The sequence below is a fragment of the Pelophylax lessonae genome (assembly GCF_965119305.1).
Source record: "Pelophylax lessonae genome assembly, chromosome: 7".
NCBI lineage: Eukaryota > Metazoa > Chordata > Amphibia > Anura > Ranidae > Pelophylax > Pelophylax lessonae.
In genome coordinates, this window is record NC_138774.1 from 116,057,396 (window position 1) to 116,077,146 (window position 19,751).

Here is a 19,751-nt window from a genome sequence, read left to right on the forward strand (position 1 = left end):
GTGTATTTTGTATTAGTAAGGAGTTGGCACCTGTCAGCGTCCTAACAACCAGTGAATCATCCCTAAAGGAGCTATCAATGAAAAATAATTTTTTTAAATGGCATGGGCCTCCCCCTTCCCCCCACTGAGCCTGCTTTGGATTTTAGGAGGGACCCCGCAAAAACGTTTTTTAAAAGACAAATGGCATGGAATCTTCCCCAAAATCCATACCAGACCCTTATCCAAGAAAACAGCCTGGCAGGCTAGAAAAAGGGGGGGGGGAGCAAGTGTACGCCCCCCTCCCTCCCCAAAATCATACCAGGCCCACATGCCCTTAACATGGGGGGGTATTTTATTCATGAGGAAAAGGACCTCTTCCCCACAACCCTGGTCCAGTGGTTTTGGGGACCTGTGGGCAGGGGGCTTATCGGAATCTGAAAGCCCCCTTTAACAATAAGAGGGCTCCCATATCTTGCCCCCCCCCCCCCATGTGAATGAGTATGCTCTACTCATTCACTACTTATGCTCTACTCATGCTCCACATGTTCCCAAAAAAAAAAAACAAATGTAAATAAAAAAACAAGTCTTTTATTAAAAAAACACTAGAGTCTGGTCTGACTTTGTTAATACAGCTGCTTGCTGGGAAAGTTGAGTCTGGGAGACTTTCATTATTTATTACAGGTACCAATATGACCTCTTTTTGCTAAGTAGGTCTGTATATGCTTTAATTAGATGTCAGGATATTTCCCTACTGGGTCCAGAGTTCCTCATTAAAGAGGAGCTCCAGCCCCCCCTCAACCAAAAAATGCTGTAGCTGCTGACTTTGAATATAAGGTCACTTACCTGTCCCGGGATCCCGCAATGTTAGCACCCCCGTTCTCAGGTGCTGCCACCCAACCTTTCTCATAAGGGAAACTGGCAGTGAAGCAGTGCGGCTTCACAGCTGGTTTCCCGCTGAGCAGGCACGAAGCACGCTACCCTTTGTGAATGGCCCGGCGGCGGGGAAAGGAGAAGGGGAGCCGAACTTCTGACTTACTTCACCGCTCCCCCCCCCTTCCTGAAAGGTGCCAAATGTGGCAGCGGAGAGGGGGGGAGCAAACAAGCTGAGCTTCCCCTTTTGGGCACAGCCACTCTGCATTTACCATCATATCTGGTCTTTGGAACGCATGCCAGCTCCGGGAGGTAACGAAGCAATTTGTATCCACTTGCATCGAGATGGTTATTTTGGTGCTGAGCTGGGGCACATTATCATGTGAGAGCAAGATGCATTTATGTGCTTTGTGGTGTCCATATTTTTAATAAATATTGAACTATGAGACTATTTCTTGTGCTTCTCTTGTAATGGTGTGAGGAAATGCAGAGTTAGGAAGGAACTCTGGACCCAGTGGGAAAAACATCCTGGCACCTAATTAAAGCACATATATAGCTTCTTAACAATAAGAGGTCATATTGGTCCAGTGAGTAAGCACTGTTTGCCCTTTTGTCACATGGTAAAGGCGCTGGGTAGTGGAGCACCAGAATTTTTTACATACTGGGAACTGTGGACTTTGTCACTGCATCATTGTGTATATTGGATTGGTATGGCCAGCACAGTGGTTAAAGCAGCTGTATCCTCACAAAAAAAAACAAACCCTGCAGGACAAAGGCATAATGAGCTAGTGTGCATCGCATACTAGCTCATTATGAAATTCTTACCTTAGTACGAAGCCCCAACACGGTCGCCCGGACACCGCTGTGGGAGCTGTCATGTTCTCTCAGCATCTCTTCTGGGTTCGGCGGCTCCGGCGCTGTGAGTGGCCGGAGCCGCAATAACGTAATTCCCGTGCATGCTCGCAGGAGGTCACTTTCCAGCAAGGGTTGGCAAGAAGCTCTGAAGTTCCGCCGGACCTTCAGAGCGCATGTGCCGCTGGTGTCAGCGGCTGCATGCAGGGCGACTATCTCCTTAACCGTGCAGGTTTAGGAGATATTTATCTTACCTACAGGTAAGCCTTATTATAGGCTTACCTGTAAGTAACAGTATACTCCGATACTACCGCTTTAAGGGGTTAGCACTTCTGCCTAGCAGCACTAGGGTTGTCAGTTTGAATCCCATCCACAGAACTACCTGCATGGAGTCTGCATTCTCTCCCTGTGCCTGCGTGGGTTTCCTCCTACACTCCAAAGGTATGCTAGTAGGTTAATTGGTACCTATCTAAGTTGGCCCTATTATATAAATGTGAGTCAGCAATCTTAGATTGTAAGCTTCCTGAAGGCAGGGACTGATGTGAAGATAACTACAGTATGTGTAAAGCACTGTTTAAATTGACAGTGCTATATATGAACCTGAAATAAATAAAATATGTGTGTTTTGAAACATATATTCACTTTATTATATATGTATACATTGAATGTTTATGTGGTTATATTGAAACTTGTATATTTACCATCCCTTTATCTTTGCACCTATTAGCTTTTATATGAGAGTGTTATTCACTTAGCAAGGTGGCAGCTATTCCTGAAAAAGGAAGTGTTATATTTATTCTTTATTTGTATACTCTTTTTTTTTTTCTTTATCCGAGGTGCAGGGATATATTTGTGTTGGTATGAATAAATAAATGGTGGCAAAGGGGAAGCTCTGCTTGTCTAAGCCCCCCCTCCAGTTTCACATTTGACATCTTGTGGGGGGAACGGGTACCTGGTTTTGAGTTTGCTGCGGTAGACTCAGTCAACGTTCGGCCCTCGCTACAGCCTGGCCATTAAGAAAGCGTGATTTGCGCATGCACAGTAGCAAGGCTTCATTGCCAGTTTGCCCTACCCAAGATGGCGGCCCCATCAACCCAAGAATCGGCTTGAGTGAGGACACTGTGGGATCCCTGGACAGATAAGTGTCCTAAAATTAAAAGTGTGCAGCTAAAGTATTTGTGGGGCTGGAGCTCTACTTTAAAGAGAAAATTATACATTTTGATCAAAAATGGAGTTGATGATACAACAATTTATTTATCAGAAAAATGACATTGTGTGACATTTCGTTCAGCTTGCATGAATGTTTCTGACGTCTGTGCAACAAATGTTTCATAAATAGACCCCATGTGTATTCAAGCTTGAGAGTGGAACTGATATTGTGATGTCAGTGCCGCTTTCTGCAACAGCAGAGGACCGTGCAAACAGCAATGCACCTGGTCTGCAGTGGTCATGGGCAGCCAAGGCTCACTGATCTACGGGTGGAGCCTAGGCTGGCCCATGTATTCCGATACAATAGAAGAGCTACTGTAGCCCACATTGCTTAAAAAGATAAAGAAGAATACAGCCAAAGCCCGCTGTTGGCTGAAGTCACAGAGCAGGTCCAGGTTCTGCAAGGATCCCAACAACAATGTTGGGATCTGCCCTGATGCCTGACCAGCAGCTAGCTCAGCCTTTTAGCATGCCCCTGAGAGCCTGAGCCAGCCACTCCCACCCTCTGCATAGCCTGGCACTTACATTGATCGCTCGAAGGGCAGAGCAAAGAGCAGTGACTGACACCAAATTGTCCATATCTCCGGTTCACATGGTAAAAACAAGGTAATGCCACACCACTAACCTACTGGACCCATTCTGTGGTTTCCTGTCGGCTTCAGGGCTCCAAAAGAGGTGATTTTTACAGTTCAACTAATATGGCTCAATCCCAAACTGAGTTCAGCCTGCTCATTCATATATCCAGCTCTGACAGCCAAGTTCCGACTAGTTTAATCTTCATTTATAGGACTCTGAGGCCTCCAACGTAACCCCTTCAGGACCAAGGCAGGAATGTTTCTGACATCCGGGTAACTAATGTTTCATAAATAGACCCCAAGTTGATTTTGATGTGTTGAAAGCAGAAGAAATAGGCAACTGTAAGGATTTCAGGGATTTTCACAAGTGCCAAATATATTAGCAAGATGACTGGATCAGAGCAATTCGAAAATTGTAGCTCTTGTGGGATATTCCAGGCCTGCATTGGTCAGGATCTACCAAAAGTGGTCCAAGGAAGGAAAACCATCAGACCAATTATAGGCAGCTAAGGCTCATTGATGCAGATGGGGAGCAGTGGCTGGCCCTTGTAGTCTAATCCAATAGAAGAGCAACTGGAGCTCAGATTAATGAAAAAGTTAATGCTGGGTCTGTTAGGTGTCAAAGCTCACAGTGCATCGCAGATTATTGTGTATGGGGCTGCATAGCTGCAAACCGGTCAGAGTCCATGCTGACCCATGTTCACAACTAAAATCATCTATAATGGACACATGAAGATCCGAACTGGACCACAGAGCAATGGAAGAAGCTGGCCTGATGAATCACATTTTCTTTTACATCCTTTACATCATGTGGATGGCCGGGGTGCGTGTGTTCAATCCCCACAGGGGAAGAGATGGCACCAGGATGCACTATGGGAAGAAGGCAAGCCGAAAGAGGCAGCGGGACTTACAGGACTGCTACTGATGCCTTGCACGCTATGATGGGTCAGTGCTGTTTTGGTGGCAAAAAGGGGACCTACTCAATATTTTTTGGGCTGGTGTTCAGCTTTATTTAATCTGCATTTCACTTGTTGATGTCAAAATGGAAACAAGTGTGAGCTGTCCCAGGGCAGTGGGAAGGTTAAACATTTTGAAGCGGTGGGAAAAAATTGTGATAGTTACAAATGCTGTTGATTAATCAAACCGCAAACCTTTCTACTGTTTGGACTCTAGCTAGGCCATCATTACTCCTTCACAACACCAGCCAAAACGCTGTCTGATCCAGCGAGCTCAGTGTTTCCCGCAGTTACTGGATAAGCAAATGAAGTCACACAATGCATCCTAAAACGTGTAACTTTTTTTGCCCACTCATTTACACAATAGATAATCTGTTCACATCTTTATTTTTCAATAACATCCCAGTATTTCAAGTACACATTTTACCATAAAAGAAACATGTGGGGCATCATCTGTTTTCAAATGAAGCAAATATGAATAAGAGATTTGGAGTTTGCGTCTTCAAAACAAGTCAGAGATGAGAATAACCGTGATTCACTTCTGCCAGATCCCTTTTTAAAAAGCATCAATATTTTTTCACAATTTACCTGATGTAAAATGACATACAACTGCAGAAGTATGCAGAATGTGAAAGAACGTAGAGTGGGAATGCAGATCTCCTTACGCCACAGTACCCCTTCATTCTTTCTGCCAGCAATGCTTGCTTGGTTCTTGCTATGGTGTGTATGTTCTAAAACATTTGCATAGCGGTTTTCCTAGTAAAAGTGCATTTACATTGGTTAAAAACAAATGATATTAGTTTCATGTGCTGGTTGAATGTTTTTCATTGATTTAAAATGGAAAATACAGCATTGAGCCACTAGATGGCACCAAATATCATAGGAATTTCCCATGATACCTAATGCCATCTACTGACCAGATGCAGTATTATTTTTATGTTTTAAATCAATGAAAAACATTTAACCAGCCCAGGAAATAACCTAATAATTACACACAACAAATGAACAATGAGGGAAAAAAGTATTTGATCCCTTGCTGATTGTGCACTTTTGCCCACTGACAAAGAAATGATCAGTCTATAATTTTATTAAGGCAAGAAATGTGTAGCGCTAATCCTTATATAAGTGAATATTGTTACATATGAATAAACATAAATGATACAAAAATAGAATAAAAGAAGATAAAGTCCAAAGTGAGGTCTTCAAAATATGGTCCAGGTGAATTTCCAAAGCACCGTGAATAAAGTGACCATCACCAACAACAGGAGGGGTCTTACCAGAATAAGTGGACCCAGTTGGCTAATGCCTAGTGGGTCAGTAAAAGCATTGATATATATACATCCATCCAGAAAAGGAGAAGATGGTGGAGTTGTTAGACACTGCTTTTCACTGGGATGGCATCCATCTTGCAGAAGTATAGGAAACTAGGGGAAACCTCTTAAATATGTCATTAATAACCATTTAAGTATAAGGAAGTGTTGCCCAGATGTTGTCCACGTTGCTTGTTAGTTGTGGCATCAATTATCTGAGATCACTTACAGATCCAATCATGATTTTGATGGTTGGATCTGCAAGTGATCTCAGATAATTGATGCCACAATTCACAAGCGACGTGGACAACATCTGGGCATCCCCTCTTATACTTCAATGGTTATTTGCATTATCCGATGAGAGACAGAGCACGGAGGGACTAGAATCTAAATGTCCGATTCTACCTCTCTCTGCGCTATCTGCCCATGATGGAAAACAATTCTTATTGGGTGGATTATTCTTATTTGATATTCTTATTGGGAAATTTCGGGAATATTGTAGTGAGTACAGAACACACAGCTCTGACCGGGATACATAAAGGGGCATTCTGAAGGGGACACATAGAAGTATATCTGGACAATGATGTAAGGAGGGACTTTGATGGGGACACCGATGTAAGGGGGGACTCTGATGGGGACACTGATGTAAAGGGGGACACTGATGTAAGGAGGGACTTTGATGGGGACACTGATGTAAGGAAGGACTTTGATGGGGACACTGGTGTAGGGAGGGACACTAATATAAAGGGGGACACTGATGTAAAGGGGCACTCTGATGGGGACATGATGTTTTTACATTTTGGATTCAAGCTACAAAATGCTCAGCTGTGAATGGGACCTTAAAAAGAAAACAAATGGCACTGTTTCTTATGTCCATGGACACTGCTCAATAAAATTAAAGGACCACATTTTAATTAGAGTATAGCATCAAGTCAATTGATGGGGTAACTCCAGGGGTATTGATCTGGTCAAGTTAAGTAGAAGAGGGGGTTATTCATCAGTTTCAGCTGCTTTGGTGTTAATAAAATTAACAACAATGGGCAACAATGAGATGACCTCCGAAACAGAATGGTATTACAGGTGGAGGCCACTAAAATGTTTTTCCAACTGTTTTTCACTTTCACGTGGGCCAATACCTGGACCCTATAGAGGTTGCACAGGCATTCCATTTTCTCCAGGATGGCACATCAATAGGTGCCATTATCAGAAGAATCGCTATGTCTCCCAGCAAAGTTTCAAGAGCATGGGGGAGATTCCAGGAGACAGGCAGTTACTCTAGGAGAGCTGACTGCCATTAGGTATTGGTATGAAATCCTTGGACCCATTGTCAGACCCTATGCTGGTGCAGTGGGTCCTGGGTTCCTCCTGGTGCATGACAATGCCTGGCTTTTTGTGGCAAGTGTGTGCAGCCAGTTCCTGGAGGATGAGGGTATTGATACTAATAAATGACCCCCCATGCTCGCCTGATCTAAATCCAATAGAACACCTCTGGGACATTATGTTTTGATCCATCCAACGCCCCCAGGTTGTACCTCAGTCTGTTCAGAAGGTCAGTTATGTCCTCATACAGATCTGGTAGGAAATACCCCAGGACACCATTCGTCCTCTCACAAGGAGCATGCATACAAGCACATGGGGGCCATACAAACTACTGAGTACCATTTTGAGTTGCTGCAATAAAATTTCAGCAAAATGAACTAGCCTGCTGTATCATTATTTTCACTTTGATTTTTTGGGGGTCTTTAAATTCAGCCCTCTGTAGGTTGATCATTTTCATTTCTATTAACCACTTCTATACCAAAAGGTTTTTTCCCCTTAATGACCAGGCCATTTTTTGCAATACGGCACTGCATTACTTTAACTGACAATTTCGCAGTCGTGGGACGCTGTACCCCAAAAAAAATGATGTCCTTTTTTTTCCCACAAATAGAGCTTTCTTTTGGTGGTATTTTTTTTTTTATTTTTTTTGGGCTATAAACAAAAAAAGCGACATTTCTGAAAAAAAAACAATTTTTTTACTTTCTACTATAAAATATTGCCAATAAAAAAAATAATTTAAAAATCAAATGTTTTCATCATTTTAGGCCAATTTGTATTCTGCTACATATTTTTGTAAAAATGCCAATAAGTGTATATTGATTGGTTTGCGCAAAAATTATCGCGTCAACAAACTAGGGGAGAGATTTATGTCATATTTATTCATTTTTTTTACTAGCAATGGCAGCGATCAGCGATTTTTAGCGGCACTGTGACATTGCGGTGGACAGATTGGATACCTGACATTGGCAGGGAAGGGGTTAACATCAGGGGCAATCAAAGGGTTAACGTGTCCCTAGGGGATGCTTTCTAACTGTGTGGGGAATGGGCTTCCTGAATGAACACAGAGACATGTGTTCCTAAATAGGAGGAACGCAGAATCCCTGTGTTTATAACTGACAGAACAGCAGTCTGCCGTGTTTACAACAGCAGACCACCGTTCTGTGACCACTGGGAGCGATCGTGGGTGCCCGGCGGCAATCGTGGCCACCAGAACCGCTGATTGGCTACAGGGGGACATGCCACAGTATATGTACTGCTGGCGGTCGTCAAAGGACGATGTGCTGCCCTTTCATTCCTAACACATTACCCAGTCCATACCAGTATAGATATCCAGCATAATATTTTTCCCCCAAGAGATCTGATGTGTTTTCAAAGTGTTCCTTTAATTTTTTTGAGCAGTGTATTTATATATGTAGAGGAAAGGATGCAAGAAGTTTTCTGTCTTTGCCGATAAAATTTTGATATATTTTTGGTTTGCAGACACAGATTTGCAACTGTGTTTTGTATATATCTGTTTCTCTTCAGCGCTGACAGGGGTCTGTCTTAGGGAAAAATATATTAGTGGTTGCATTGTAATATTTTTCCCCTCTGTAGTTCAATTTTTTCTCTACCGGCAGTCAGGGTTATGAATTATTTTCATTGACAGTTTATTTTACAACACTATGTGTTTTTATTTAATTCAAGCCCAACTCCAGGAAACCTAAAAATCCACCTTTACAGTGGGGCTGTGCTCATTTAGTCTAGGAGACAGTCATAGGCGTGCGCATAGGGTGCCTGGGCACACCCCAATCACCCCGTGCAGTGCTAATTCCCCCTACTTCCTGTCTCACCCCTACTTCCTGTCAGCTTCCCTCCTCTCAGGAGCGGGGAAGGGGCTGGTAAATATTTATTTAACCGCTTCCTTCCTTTTCTGAATGAACACAGTGAGTGATCTGTAGCAATCGCTCTTCATTCTTAAAGCGGATCTTCACTGCATCTGAGCAGCACAAACCAAAAATGCTATTTAATTATTTTTAATATTCAAGGCAAACGCACCCATCCATCCATATATAATGTGGCTCTGGGGAAGAGGAAATCATCGAAAGGCGTCAGCCCATGGGGTCTTCAGTTTCTGTTGTATACAATGATGCTAATTGGATGCTAGGAATTGGAAGCTGGGATTTGTGATGCTTTTTTACAATTGCAATTTTTGTGAGTATAATACAATAAATGATTTGTCTCAGGATAATGCACTAGGTCGGTGCAACCTCTGTGTGTTTTTTGTATGGTTACCATCCATCCATGTGTCCATGTTTTATTTTGGTGAGAGATCACTTTGAAAAACACCCCCTAGCATTTCTGGCTGTGACCATCTTAAGTAAGGGCAGATGATTCATGTAGCATTTACTTCCTGCCCTTAGATGAAGTATGCATGCAGGTGATTGTGTTTAGCTGAGAAAACCCCTCATCTCCTCTCTTCCCCTCCTGAAGACTCCTGGGATGTATGACATCATTTGCCTAGGCAAGAAACCAGGAAGTAACTAAAGAAATGTAAAAAATAAAAGTGTAAAACAAGTAAATATGGTATATTTTCCTATCTATTTATTAATGCTAGCAGCATAAGGCTTAAAAATAATCCATGTTGATTGGGAGAAAGAAGTTCCACTTTAACTGAATCATAGTAAACTATGTTTACTGCAGGCTGTGGATAAAGGGACTGGGGAATCTCTGTCCTCCAGTTTCTTTCTATGTCTCAAAAGTGAGACATCAGGGGTCTGCCTGGACCATTGATATTTCATCAAAGCCCCATAACAGGGGTCTTAAAAAAAATTGTAAAAAAATAAAAAACAATAATAATATATTGTAAAAAAAAAATAATAATAATAATATAAATAAAAACTTACTGACACCAGTCTTTTCTCTACTGACACCGTCCACTGCTCTGCTGATATACACACATGTGTATTTGTGCTCTGGGTGCACACCCTAATGCTATAGGCTGCGCACACCAATGGAGACAGTAAAAGCACTTTTACTTACCCTAGCCTCCACTTCCCTGGCAGACTGTGCTCCCCTAAGGACTGTTCCTCAGCGTCCTCACATCCAATGCAAGGCTATAGACCAGGGATTCTCAAACTACGGCCCTCCAGCTGTTGCGGAACTACACATCCCAGGAGGCATTGTAAAACTCTGACATTCACAGACATGACAAGGCATGATGGGAATTGTAGTTCCTGAACGACTGGAGAGCCATCGTTTGAAGACCCCTGCTATAGACCCTACATCACTCTTGATGATGCCAGAGGACCTTTAGCCTTCTGGAGCATAGTAAAGAAGAGGCTGTAGAGACCAGTCTACCAGCACGGAGGAGCCTGCAGGAGTGAAGGATCGGGTAAGTAAATGCTTTACCAAGTGCCCTAGACATAAACAATCAGTTAACCCTTGCATTGAAGGCATGACCTTACTGCACCGGAGAATTTTTAAAAAAAGGTAGTAAAGTCAAAATGTTTTCCATTAAAATAAAAAGATGTTATACATAACTGCTCTGTGCAAGGGTAATGCACAATGTGGGCCCAAATTTCCTTTTCCGGGGTCCCCCACCGGCACTCTCCACTTTCCCTCTTCTCCATGTGCCACTATAGAAAGCCGCTTCCTATGGTAGCACACATGTGGGTTTGCTTCTGAACTGGGCTGTGTGTGTCCACAGACACACAAATCGGCTCAGCCCTGCCCCCTGCTCCCTCCTCAAAGGCTGTGACTGACAGCAGCAGGAGCCAATGGCTTCTGCTGCTCTCAGCCAAGCTTGTTAGAGCCTGTGCGAGGGGAGAGAAGAGCTGCAAAAAGGCACAGAGGTGGATCAATGTAGGACCCAGGTATAGTGGGTGTTTATTGAGGGTAGGGGAAGAACAGCAACTGCATAGGATGCATTAGGGTGAAAAAAAGCTTTTGACTCTAGACCCACTTTAAGTTTCCTCGAACTCAGCTCTCCACGTCTGTGCTATTCTGTGTTACCCGATTGTTGTTTTTGCCATTATTTGAAGGACAAGGAAATTTTATTACACTGAAGGATGTCAGCGGAATTTGGCTGCTTTCCAGCCGCGCCCACAGAGTTTCCCAAGGCTATCAACAGTTACAACATTTCTTGCTCAAGATATGAGCCACACATAGGTGCAAACATTGTTTTAAAGAAATGTTGCATTGTAAAAAGAGTGCTGAGAAATGCAGCGTTTAATTTCATACGTTTCTTTACATACCTGTACCTACAGTAGAGCTGCACGATTCTGGAAAAAATGAGAATTACAATTTTTTTTGCTTAGAATAAAGATCACGATTCTTGGCGTGACATCATATTTTACATTATACTAAAAAATTGGGCCAACTTTTCTGTTTCGTTTTTTTTTAAATTGATTAAAGTGTATTTTTTCCCCCAAAAACTGCGTTTGAAAGATTGCTGCGCAAATACATTGTGACATAAAAGATTGCAACGATCGCCATTTTATTCTCTAGGGTCTCTGCTAGAAAAAAATAAATAAATATATATATATATATATATATATATATATATATATATATATATATATATAACTTTGGGGGGTTTTTATAGCAAGTAATTTTATAGCAAAAAATACAGATTTTACCAATTTCTAACAATAAGTGTCAGAAAAAGGCTTAGTCTTTAAGAGATTAAACTGCCCTCCTCAAGTGGCGGTTCAAACATATGCGCCACAACAGTAAAATCAGTCTGTATATGAGGTAAAGCATGCTTGTTATACTCACTGTGGAACCTAAGGGGTTAACCCTCTGCATTGTGGAAAAAATGGCTGTTTTATCCTGTCTTCTCTGATCGTCCCCTTCTTTTACTGTCCCAAATCCATCTGTTGATAGTACAGAGCCCCAAGAAGCACTCTGCACATGCTCAGTTTGATGTGTATTCCTAGAGATTATTTTTTGGGGGGGACAGTGCATGTGATCAGCATAGGGCCAAATTAAAACTGTCCAGACCGAGGGTCAGAGTCATGCAGCCTCATAGGACAGTCAGAGGAGAATGAAAACTACTCCTACAAGCTTTGATCAGTGCTCGGTCGTGCACTTATAGAAGTCACAAGACTGTTATATACTGCTGATGAGAAAGAGTATTAAGCAGTTTACATTTTTCTAAAATAATTCCATTTTCATGTTCTGTGTACTGTGGGAGACCAGATAGTGAATGCAGGGTCCTGGGTTTAGTAATACTTTTACCACTTACTGCCCGCCCACCGTCAAATGGTGCAGCTATTGTTCTGGGATGCCGTCATATGACGGTGCACCAGAATGGCCTCTCTTGCGCGCCCGCGGGGGCGTGTAGTGCAGGGGTCGTGGCCGTGCCGTGTTGCTAGGACACGGCTTGACCCCAATCTTGGTAAAGAGCCAATGACATGGCTCTTTACCCATGTGATCGGTTGTGTCCAATCACAGCTGGTCACATGTAAATGAGGAAGTGCCGTTTATCGGCTCTCCTTGCCTCACACTGTCAGAGTGTGTGGCGAGGAGAGCCCATCAGCGGCTTCTCCTCAAAGGGGAGACTAGGACAGGTAATCAGGGCACTGATCATCAGTGCCCTGATTACAGAAAAGTGAAAAATAGTGCCAATCAGTGCCCACCATCAGTGCCTACAATCAGTGCCCATAGTGCTGCCAATCAGTGCCCATCAGTGCCTGCTCATTTGTGCTGCCCAACAGCGCCCATCAGTGCCGCCTGTCAGTGCCACCTCAGTGTCGCCTATCAGTGCCCATCAGTGCCACCTCATCAGTGCCCATCAGTGAAGCCCTATCAGTGCCCATCAGCGCACATCACTGAAGAAGAAAAATTATTTATTTTCAAAATTTACTCACAGAAATTTTTTTTTCTTTCTTTTGTCTTTTTTTTTTGTAAGAAATAAAAAAACAAACAGTGATTAAATACCACCAAAAGAAAGCTCTATTTGTGTGAAAAAAAAGAAAAACATTTTATATTGGTACAGTGTAGCATGACCGCGCAATTGTCATTTAAAGTGTGACAGCGATGAAAGCTGAAAATTGGCCTGGGCAGGAGGGGGGTGAAAGTGCCCTGTATTGAAGTGGTTAAGCAAAATAAAAAGTATCTTTTCTTTAGAAATATCCCACAATAATATGCAAAAGCTTAGCGATCCAGCATAAAAAAACGTATACAGTAGCCTCCTCCTTGAGCAGCTGACTGCAAATCATTACAAAGGAAAACAAAAGCGGAGCTCATCCAAGAGCATTAGCAGACTGACAGCTAAACTGCAATCCGTGTGTGCAGCTCACCTTGGCATATGGCCGAGAAAACCACAAAACAGATAAGCAAAAGTCCCAGATTTAATAAAATCAATAAAATGCATTACATTTCAGAGTATGCATTGTTCTTTTTTAAGGAACTCCTAAAGAGGGAGCAGTGTGTGCTCCAAAACTCGTGAGTTTTATTGATATGAATATATTTGGGACTTTTTATACACCTATTGTTAATGTGATTCATCTTCTCACGCTGCACCTTGTGGACTCCCAATATCCAACAGCGCTGATGTTAGGCATGGTACACCCAACCTTGGGATGTGTTTTTTAAGATCTCTTGGGAATTTATTGTGGATTCCTGCTACTTAAGCCTGTCGGCAGGGACAAATGTTGGTAATTTATTAGCTGCATACACTGATTCCAATATACCTGACCATCTGCTGATACTCCTAGGCCCAGTACCGGGACAGGGTCATCCAGAGCCCAGGGCAAGGATCCCCTTACCACACTGTTCATCTACCATTCCTGCCCACCCCTTATCCCGTCCCTGCCCAGGCTCTATTCAAACTTGGCAATTTGGAATCAATTCTAAATTGTGAGGCAATCGGTGCACAATTTGCTATTGGGTGTCGATCATTTTTTTTTGTTTACAGACTGTTTATTTAGTGCCGGTTCACACTGTTCCGACTTGTCAGGCGACTTGGTCGCCTGACAAGCAGCGGTCCATACTGTGCAATAGGAACCATTCTAATAGGAGCGACTCAAGTCGCTCTGACTTAGAAAAAGGTTCCTGCACCTTTTTTTTGCAAAGTCGGAGCGACTTGCATTGACTTCCATTATGTGAAGTCGTTGCAAGCCACGCCGAAGTCGCGGTGCACGGGCGACGGCATTAGTCGCCCGAAGTCGTGTCGGATCAGTGTGAACCGACACTTAGGCCCCGTTCACATAGGGGCGACGCTACTTCGCACCGCGACCTCCGAGGTCGCAGTGCGAGCAGCGCGCCGCGACCTCGGAGCAGCCGCCACGGACTTCATAACATTGAAGTCTATGGCGGTCGCCTCCTGGTCGCCCCAAAGAAGCTCCGGACCCTTTTTCTAAGTCGGAGCAACTTGTGTGGCTCCTATTAGAACGGGTCTGCAGCTTCCCTATGGGAGGCAACCTGCGGCGACCTGTGAGGCGACCAGGTCGCCTCACAGGTCGCCCTAGTGTGAACCAGGACTTATTGATATATTGTAAAACAGGTAACATTACAATATATAAACATTTTAGTATTCAGTATAAAATAGCATACCAAAATATCAGTATATAGAAAAACAGTACAGTATGTATTTTTGCATATAATATAGTAGAAATAGAAAAAAAATTAAACATAAAATAAGGCATAAATTAAAAAAATAGAATACAATATAGAATATAGTTCTATAACCAATATTATCTTAAAATTTGTTGGATAATACCAAAAGGAAAAATAGAAAATCTAGTCAGTTATATTATTCATAATAGAAAACCAGACATCCCATTTTGCATGAAAAATGTGCATGGAATCAAAAATCGTATTAAATATTCTTTCTGTTAGTATAATGGCATCAATTCTGTCTTTAATTTGTGAGAAAGATACAGAAGGTTTCTTCTAATTAAATGCAATGGCGCATAGTGATGTAACAAAAAACGTATGGATTAATTGTACTGTAGAGGTGGACAATTTCCGGAACTGGAGCAAATAGTAAACCTATTGAAGGAGAAAGAGTAAGGCCCCTTTCACAAGGACTTTCCCATCACCAGGTGGATGAAAAGTCCGTGTCCGCTCACTGTGCTGAGACGGACCTGTCAGAGCCCCACTTTCCACTATGGGGAAATCGGATGAAAACGGACAGCCTGTCCATTTTCATCCGACCCAATCCAATCCAATCCCAATCCGACATGTTCGCTGACACCCGCCGCTATCTGATCTGGTCCTGTCCATCAAATCCAGACGGATGGTGACCCTATTTTCCATCCGTCTGGATTTGATGAACAGGACCAGATCAGATAGCGGCGGTTGTCAGCGAACATGTCGCCGCTGACATCCGCCGCTCCAAAGGGGTGAATGGAGGGTCCGATCAGGTACTTCCTGCTATATAACACTACCAATAAAAAAAAAAAAAATAATTAAAAATACAATTTTTTCATCATTTTAAGCCAATTTGTATTCTGCTATATATTTTTGGTAAAAAAAAAATCCCAATAAGCGTATATTGATTCGTTTGCACAAAAGGCATCGCGTCTACAAACTAGGGGAACGTTTTCTGTCATTTTTATTTATTTATTTATTTTTTTATTAGTAATGTTGGTGATTAGTGATTTTTAGCGGGACTGCGACATTGCGGAATAAAGATCGGACAACTAACTGACATTTTTGACACTTTTGGGGGACCAGTGACAATACTACAGTAATCAGTGCTAAAAATATGCACTGTTACTGTACTAATGACACTGGCAGGGAAGGGGTTAGCACCAGGGACATTCAAAGGGTTAAATGGGTCCCTAAGGGGTGCTTTCTAACTGTGTGTGGGATGGGCTTGCTGAATGAACTGAGAGACCTGTGTTCCTAAATAAGAGGAATCTAATTAATTTAATAAGAGGAAGAAACATTAAATTAATAAGAGGATCCCTGTGTTCATTACTGACAGAACAGCAGTTTGCCATGTTTACAACGGCAGACCGCCATTCTGTCTCCACGGGGAGCGATCGCGGGTCGTGGCCGCCGGACCCACTGATTGGCTCCCCCTGTAGCTAATCGGTGTGTGCGCGTGCCCCCACTAGCGGGTACGCGAAACGACGTACAGTTACGTCGTTTTGTGGGACAGAGCCGACTTGCTGCAGTATATATACTGCTGACAGTCGGCAAGTGGTTAACAAAAAGGTGACCTACCAGATTATACAGTAAAGGCCGCAAAAGGGAGTGAGGGTTGGGGAGCTCCACAGCAATACCGTCCACTGGCATGTGGCACTAAAACCCTGTCTGTACCCCCTTTATATAGGACCCCAAAAAGGTTCCAGAACCTACTGTCAGTTTTCAAGGCCCTCCCCAACAGTCACAAGGTTTCCCAAACCCACGAGCCCCTGAGGGGAGACCTAAAACGCCTGCTGCTGTGATTCCATGAGGAAAGGGGGGGCCTTGAAACCCTTATTCCCCTTTTCCGCCCATTCTACAGCTACAGCTTTCTACTGCTAAAGCTACTGGCATTTTTATAGCGTCCAGTGTGCATGAGGCCTTAGTCTTAAAGCAGAGCTCTACTCAAAAGTGGAACTTCCGCTTTTCTGTCTCTTCCCCGCCTTCGGTGCCACATTTGACACCTTTCAGGGGGGAGCGGGTACTTGTTTTTGACAAGTACTCTGTCCCCACGTCCGTCGGACCTCTTTGCGGCGAGGTAGTTCAGAGGTTCCGCCCCCCCTCCTCCTCCTCCCTCTGCTTCCGGGCCAATTACCGAGAGTAGCGTGCTTCGCGCATGCGCAGTAGGGACCCGGGCACGCAGTCGCAAGGCTTGAATGCCGGGTTCCCTTACCGGCAATGGTGGTGGCAGCACCCGACATCCGATGGAAACATCGGCTGCGGTGCAACATTGCTGGATTCCAGGAGAGGTAAATGTCCTAATATTAAAAGTCAGCAGCTACAGTAGCTGCTGACTTTTAATTTTTGGAGGGGGGGGGGGGCGGAACTCCGCTTTAAGCCTCATGCACAATGGAAGTTTTTACAGCTGCTGTTCTTGGCTTCAGGTGTTTTTTTCTGCAGCCAGTAAACTCCCTAGCGGGGTATCCTATGTGTCCATGCACGCATTATTATTATTACAGTATACAAGATTTATATAGGGCTAACAGTTTGCGCAGCGATTTATAACATGATACACATAGGCTTTTATCAGCAGTTTATTGGGAGGGGTGTTTTCTGGCTGGAAAAAACCTCAAAACTAATGGGTTTGGAGAGGAGTATTTCAGCTATAAAAATGCTCTAACTCTAAATAAAAGTTGAAAAACGCAGCTATTCAGCATAAATGAGCGTTTTTGAGCCATAAGCTTTTTGGGAGTATAGTTTTGCTATAAAAAAAAGCTATAAAACGCTAAAATGTTACTGGAGTTTTATCGACGTCCAGTGTGCATGAGGCCTAAGGGCCAGTTCACACTAGATGCAGTGCGAATTCACAGCGAATTTGCTGCAAATCTGCACCAGATCAAAATCACATCCTGGTTATAATGCGAACTGATTGCAGAGTGTATGTTAAGTTAACGACACCCCACAATCAGTTTACCATATGCAGCGCGACTTGCAGAATCGAATCGCATGGGTGTAAACACCCATGCAATCCGATTCCGGTGCGGACAGAAAAATTGTGAATGCGATGCGAATTCAGCCATACGTTTACATAGTTACATAGTTAGTCAGGTTGAAGAAAGACACAAGTCCATCTGGCTCAACCAATAAAAAAACAAAAACAAAAAAACAAAAAAAAACAGTAATGAAAACCCAACCATACAATCCCATATACATAATCTTATACCCGCAGTTGATCCAGAGGAAGGCGAAAAAACCCCAGCAAAGCACAATCCAATTTGCTACAGCAGGGGAAAAAAAGTTCCTTCCTGATACCCTGAGAGGTAATCCGATATTTCCTGGATCAACTTTACCTATAAATATTAGTACCCATTTATATTATGTACACCCAGGAAAGAATCCAGGCCTTTTTTAAAGCAATCTAGTGAGCTGGCCAGAACCACCTCTGGAGGGAGTCTATTCCACATTTTCACAGCTCTTACAGTGAAGAAACCTTTCCGTATTTGGAGACGAAATCTGTTTTCCTCTAGATGTAAAGAGTGCCCCCTTGTCCTCTGTGTTGACTTTAAAGTGAAAAACTCAACACTAAGTTCACTATATGGACCCCTTATGTATTTATACATGTTGATCATATACCCCCTTAATCTCCTCTTCTCAAGAGTGAATAAATTCAGTTCCTCTAATCTTTTCTCATAGCTGAGCTTCTCCATGCCTCTTATCAGTTTGGTTGCCCTTCTCTGCACTTTCTCCAGTTCCCTGGTATCCTTTTTGAGAACTGGTGCCCGAAACTGAACTGCCTATTCCAGATGAGGTCTTACTAATGATTTGTATAGGGGCAAAATTATATCTCTCTCTCTCTGGCGTCCATGCCTCTGTTAATACAAGAAAGGACTTTGCTTGCTTTGGAAACTGCAGCTTGGCATTGCATGCTATTATTAAGCTTATGATCTACCAGAACACCCAGAGTATAGCAAAATGAATAAAAAGTAACTAAACTGCAGCTTTACAAATAAGAAGGTCACGTAAAGTGTAAACTGTTTTTTTTTTTACATAAAACTGGTAATTTGTAACAAGAAAAATGTGGCTTTAACATACAAATGTCTTCTATTTCCTTACAGATTACCTCCCCCCACCAACCAACTTCACTTTTGAAATGGATGGAATGTTTTGTCTTCATTTGAAGTGGAACCCCCCCACAGCAAACTGCACTCTAAAATATAATAAAAGCTTTTCTTTAAGCAGCGCAAAGAGCATAATGGTAATACTTACGTTTTTTTTTTACCCTTTTTTTTACCCTTTCTTCCCTTAATTCCTTTCCTCCTGTCACTAAACTGTTCAGTAGAGATACTGCTATGTAAAAAGTTTCATATGTTGTTTTTCCAGTAGGAATGTGTGTGTGTGTGTGTACACAAAAGGTATTTAACCACTTTACCGTTGAGTACCGTAGTACTACTGCGGCAAAGTGGCTCGTTATCGTCTGACGACGTAGTACTACGTCGTCAGACACTCCCCTTGTGGGCGGCGCACGCGTGCTGCCGGAGGCTCGCTCCCACTGTTTTCAGTCACAGTGGAAGTCGGGCCAGGGGAGGAGCAGCGGCGATCGCCTCTGCTCTTCCCCGATGATCGGGGATCTAGTGTGGAGATCCGCCTGCTTGTGTAAACACAAGCGGGCGGATCTCCCAAGTGACAGGCAGGGTCAGATTGCAGGGTTCAGCTTAGCTGAACCCTAGATCTGTCCTTGTGTCACACAGTCACCTCCCCCCCCACACGTCAGTAAGCACCAGGCATACATTAACCCCTCCCTCTCCAATAAAATTAACCCCTTCCCTGCCAGTGTCATTTTTACAGTAACAGTGCATATATATAGCACTGATTACTGCAGTAATGTCACTGGTACCCCCAAAAGTGTCAAAAATGTCAGTCAATGGTCCGATCTGTCCGCCGCAATGTCGCAGTCCCGCAAAAAAAATCGCAGATCGCCGCCATTACGCGTTAAAAAAAACCACCAAAAATGACAGAAATCTTTCCAGTTGTTAGTAAACCCAATAACTTTTGCGCAAACCAATCAAAATACGCTTATTGTGAATTTTTTTACCAAACATAGGTAGCAGAAAACAAATTGGCCA

The 19,751-nt window shown here is 43.1% G+C and overlaps 1 protein-coding gene across 1 annotated transcript in view; it reads left to right on the plus strand.

The window, feature by feature from the left end:
• The window catches only part of LOC309560528 (interleukin-13 receptor subunit alpha-1-like), a 142,302-nt gene that overhangs the window by 44,564 nt on the left and 77,987 nt on the right, over positions 1-19,751 (plus strand). The window contains exon 2 of the mRNA XM_082264159.1: positions 18,744-18,883. Within this exon, the coding sequence (XP_082120285.1) occupies positions 18,744-18,883 (140 nt within the window). The remainder of the gene's footprint in view (positions 1-18,743; positions 18,884-19,751) is intronic.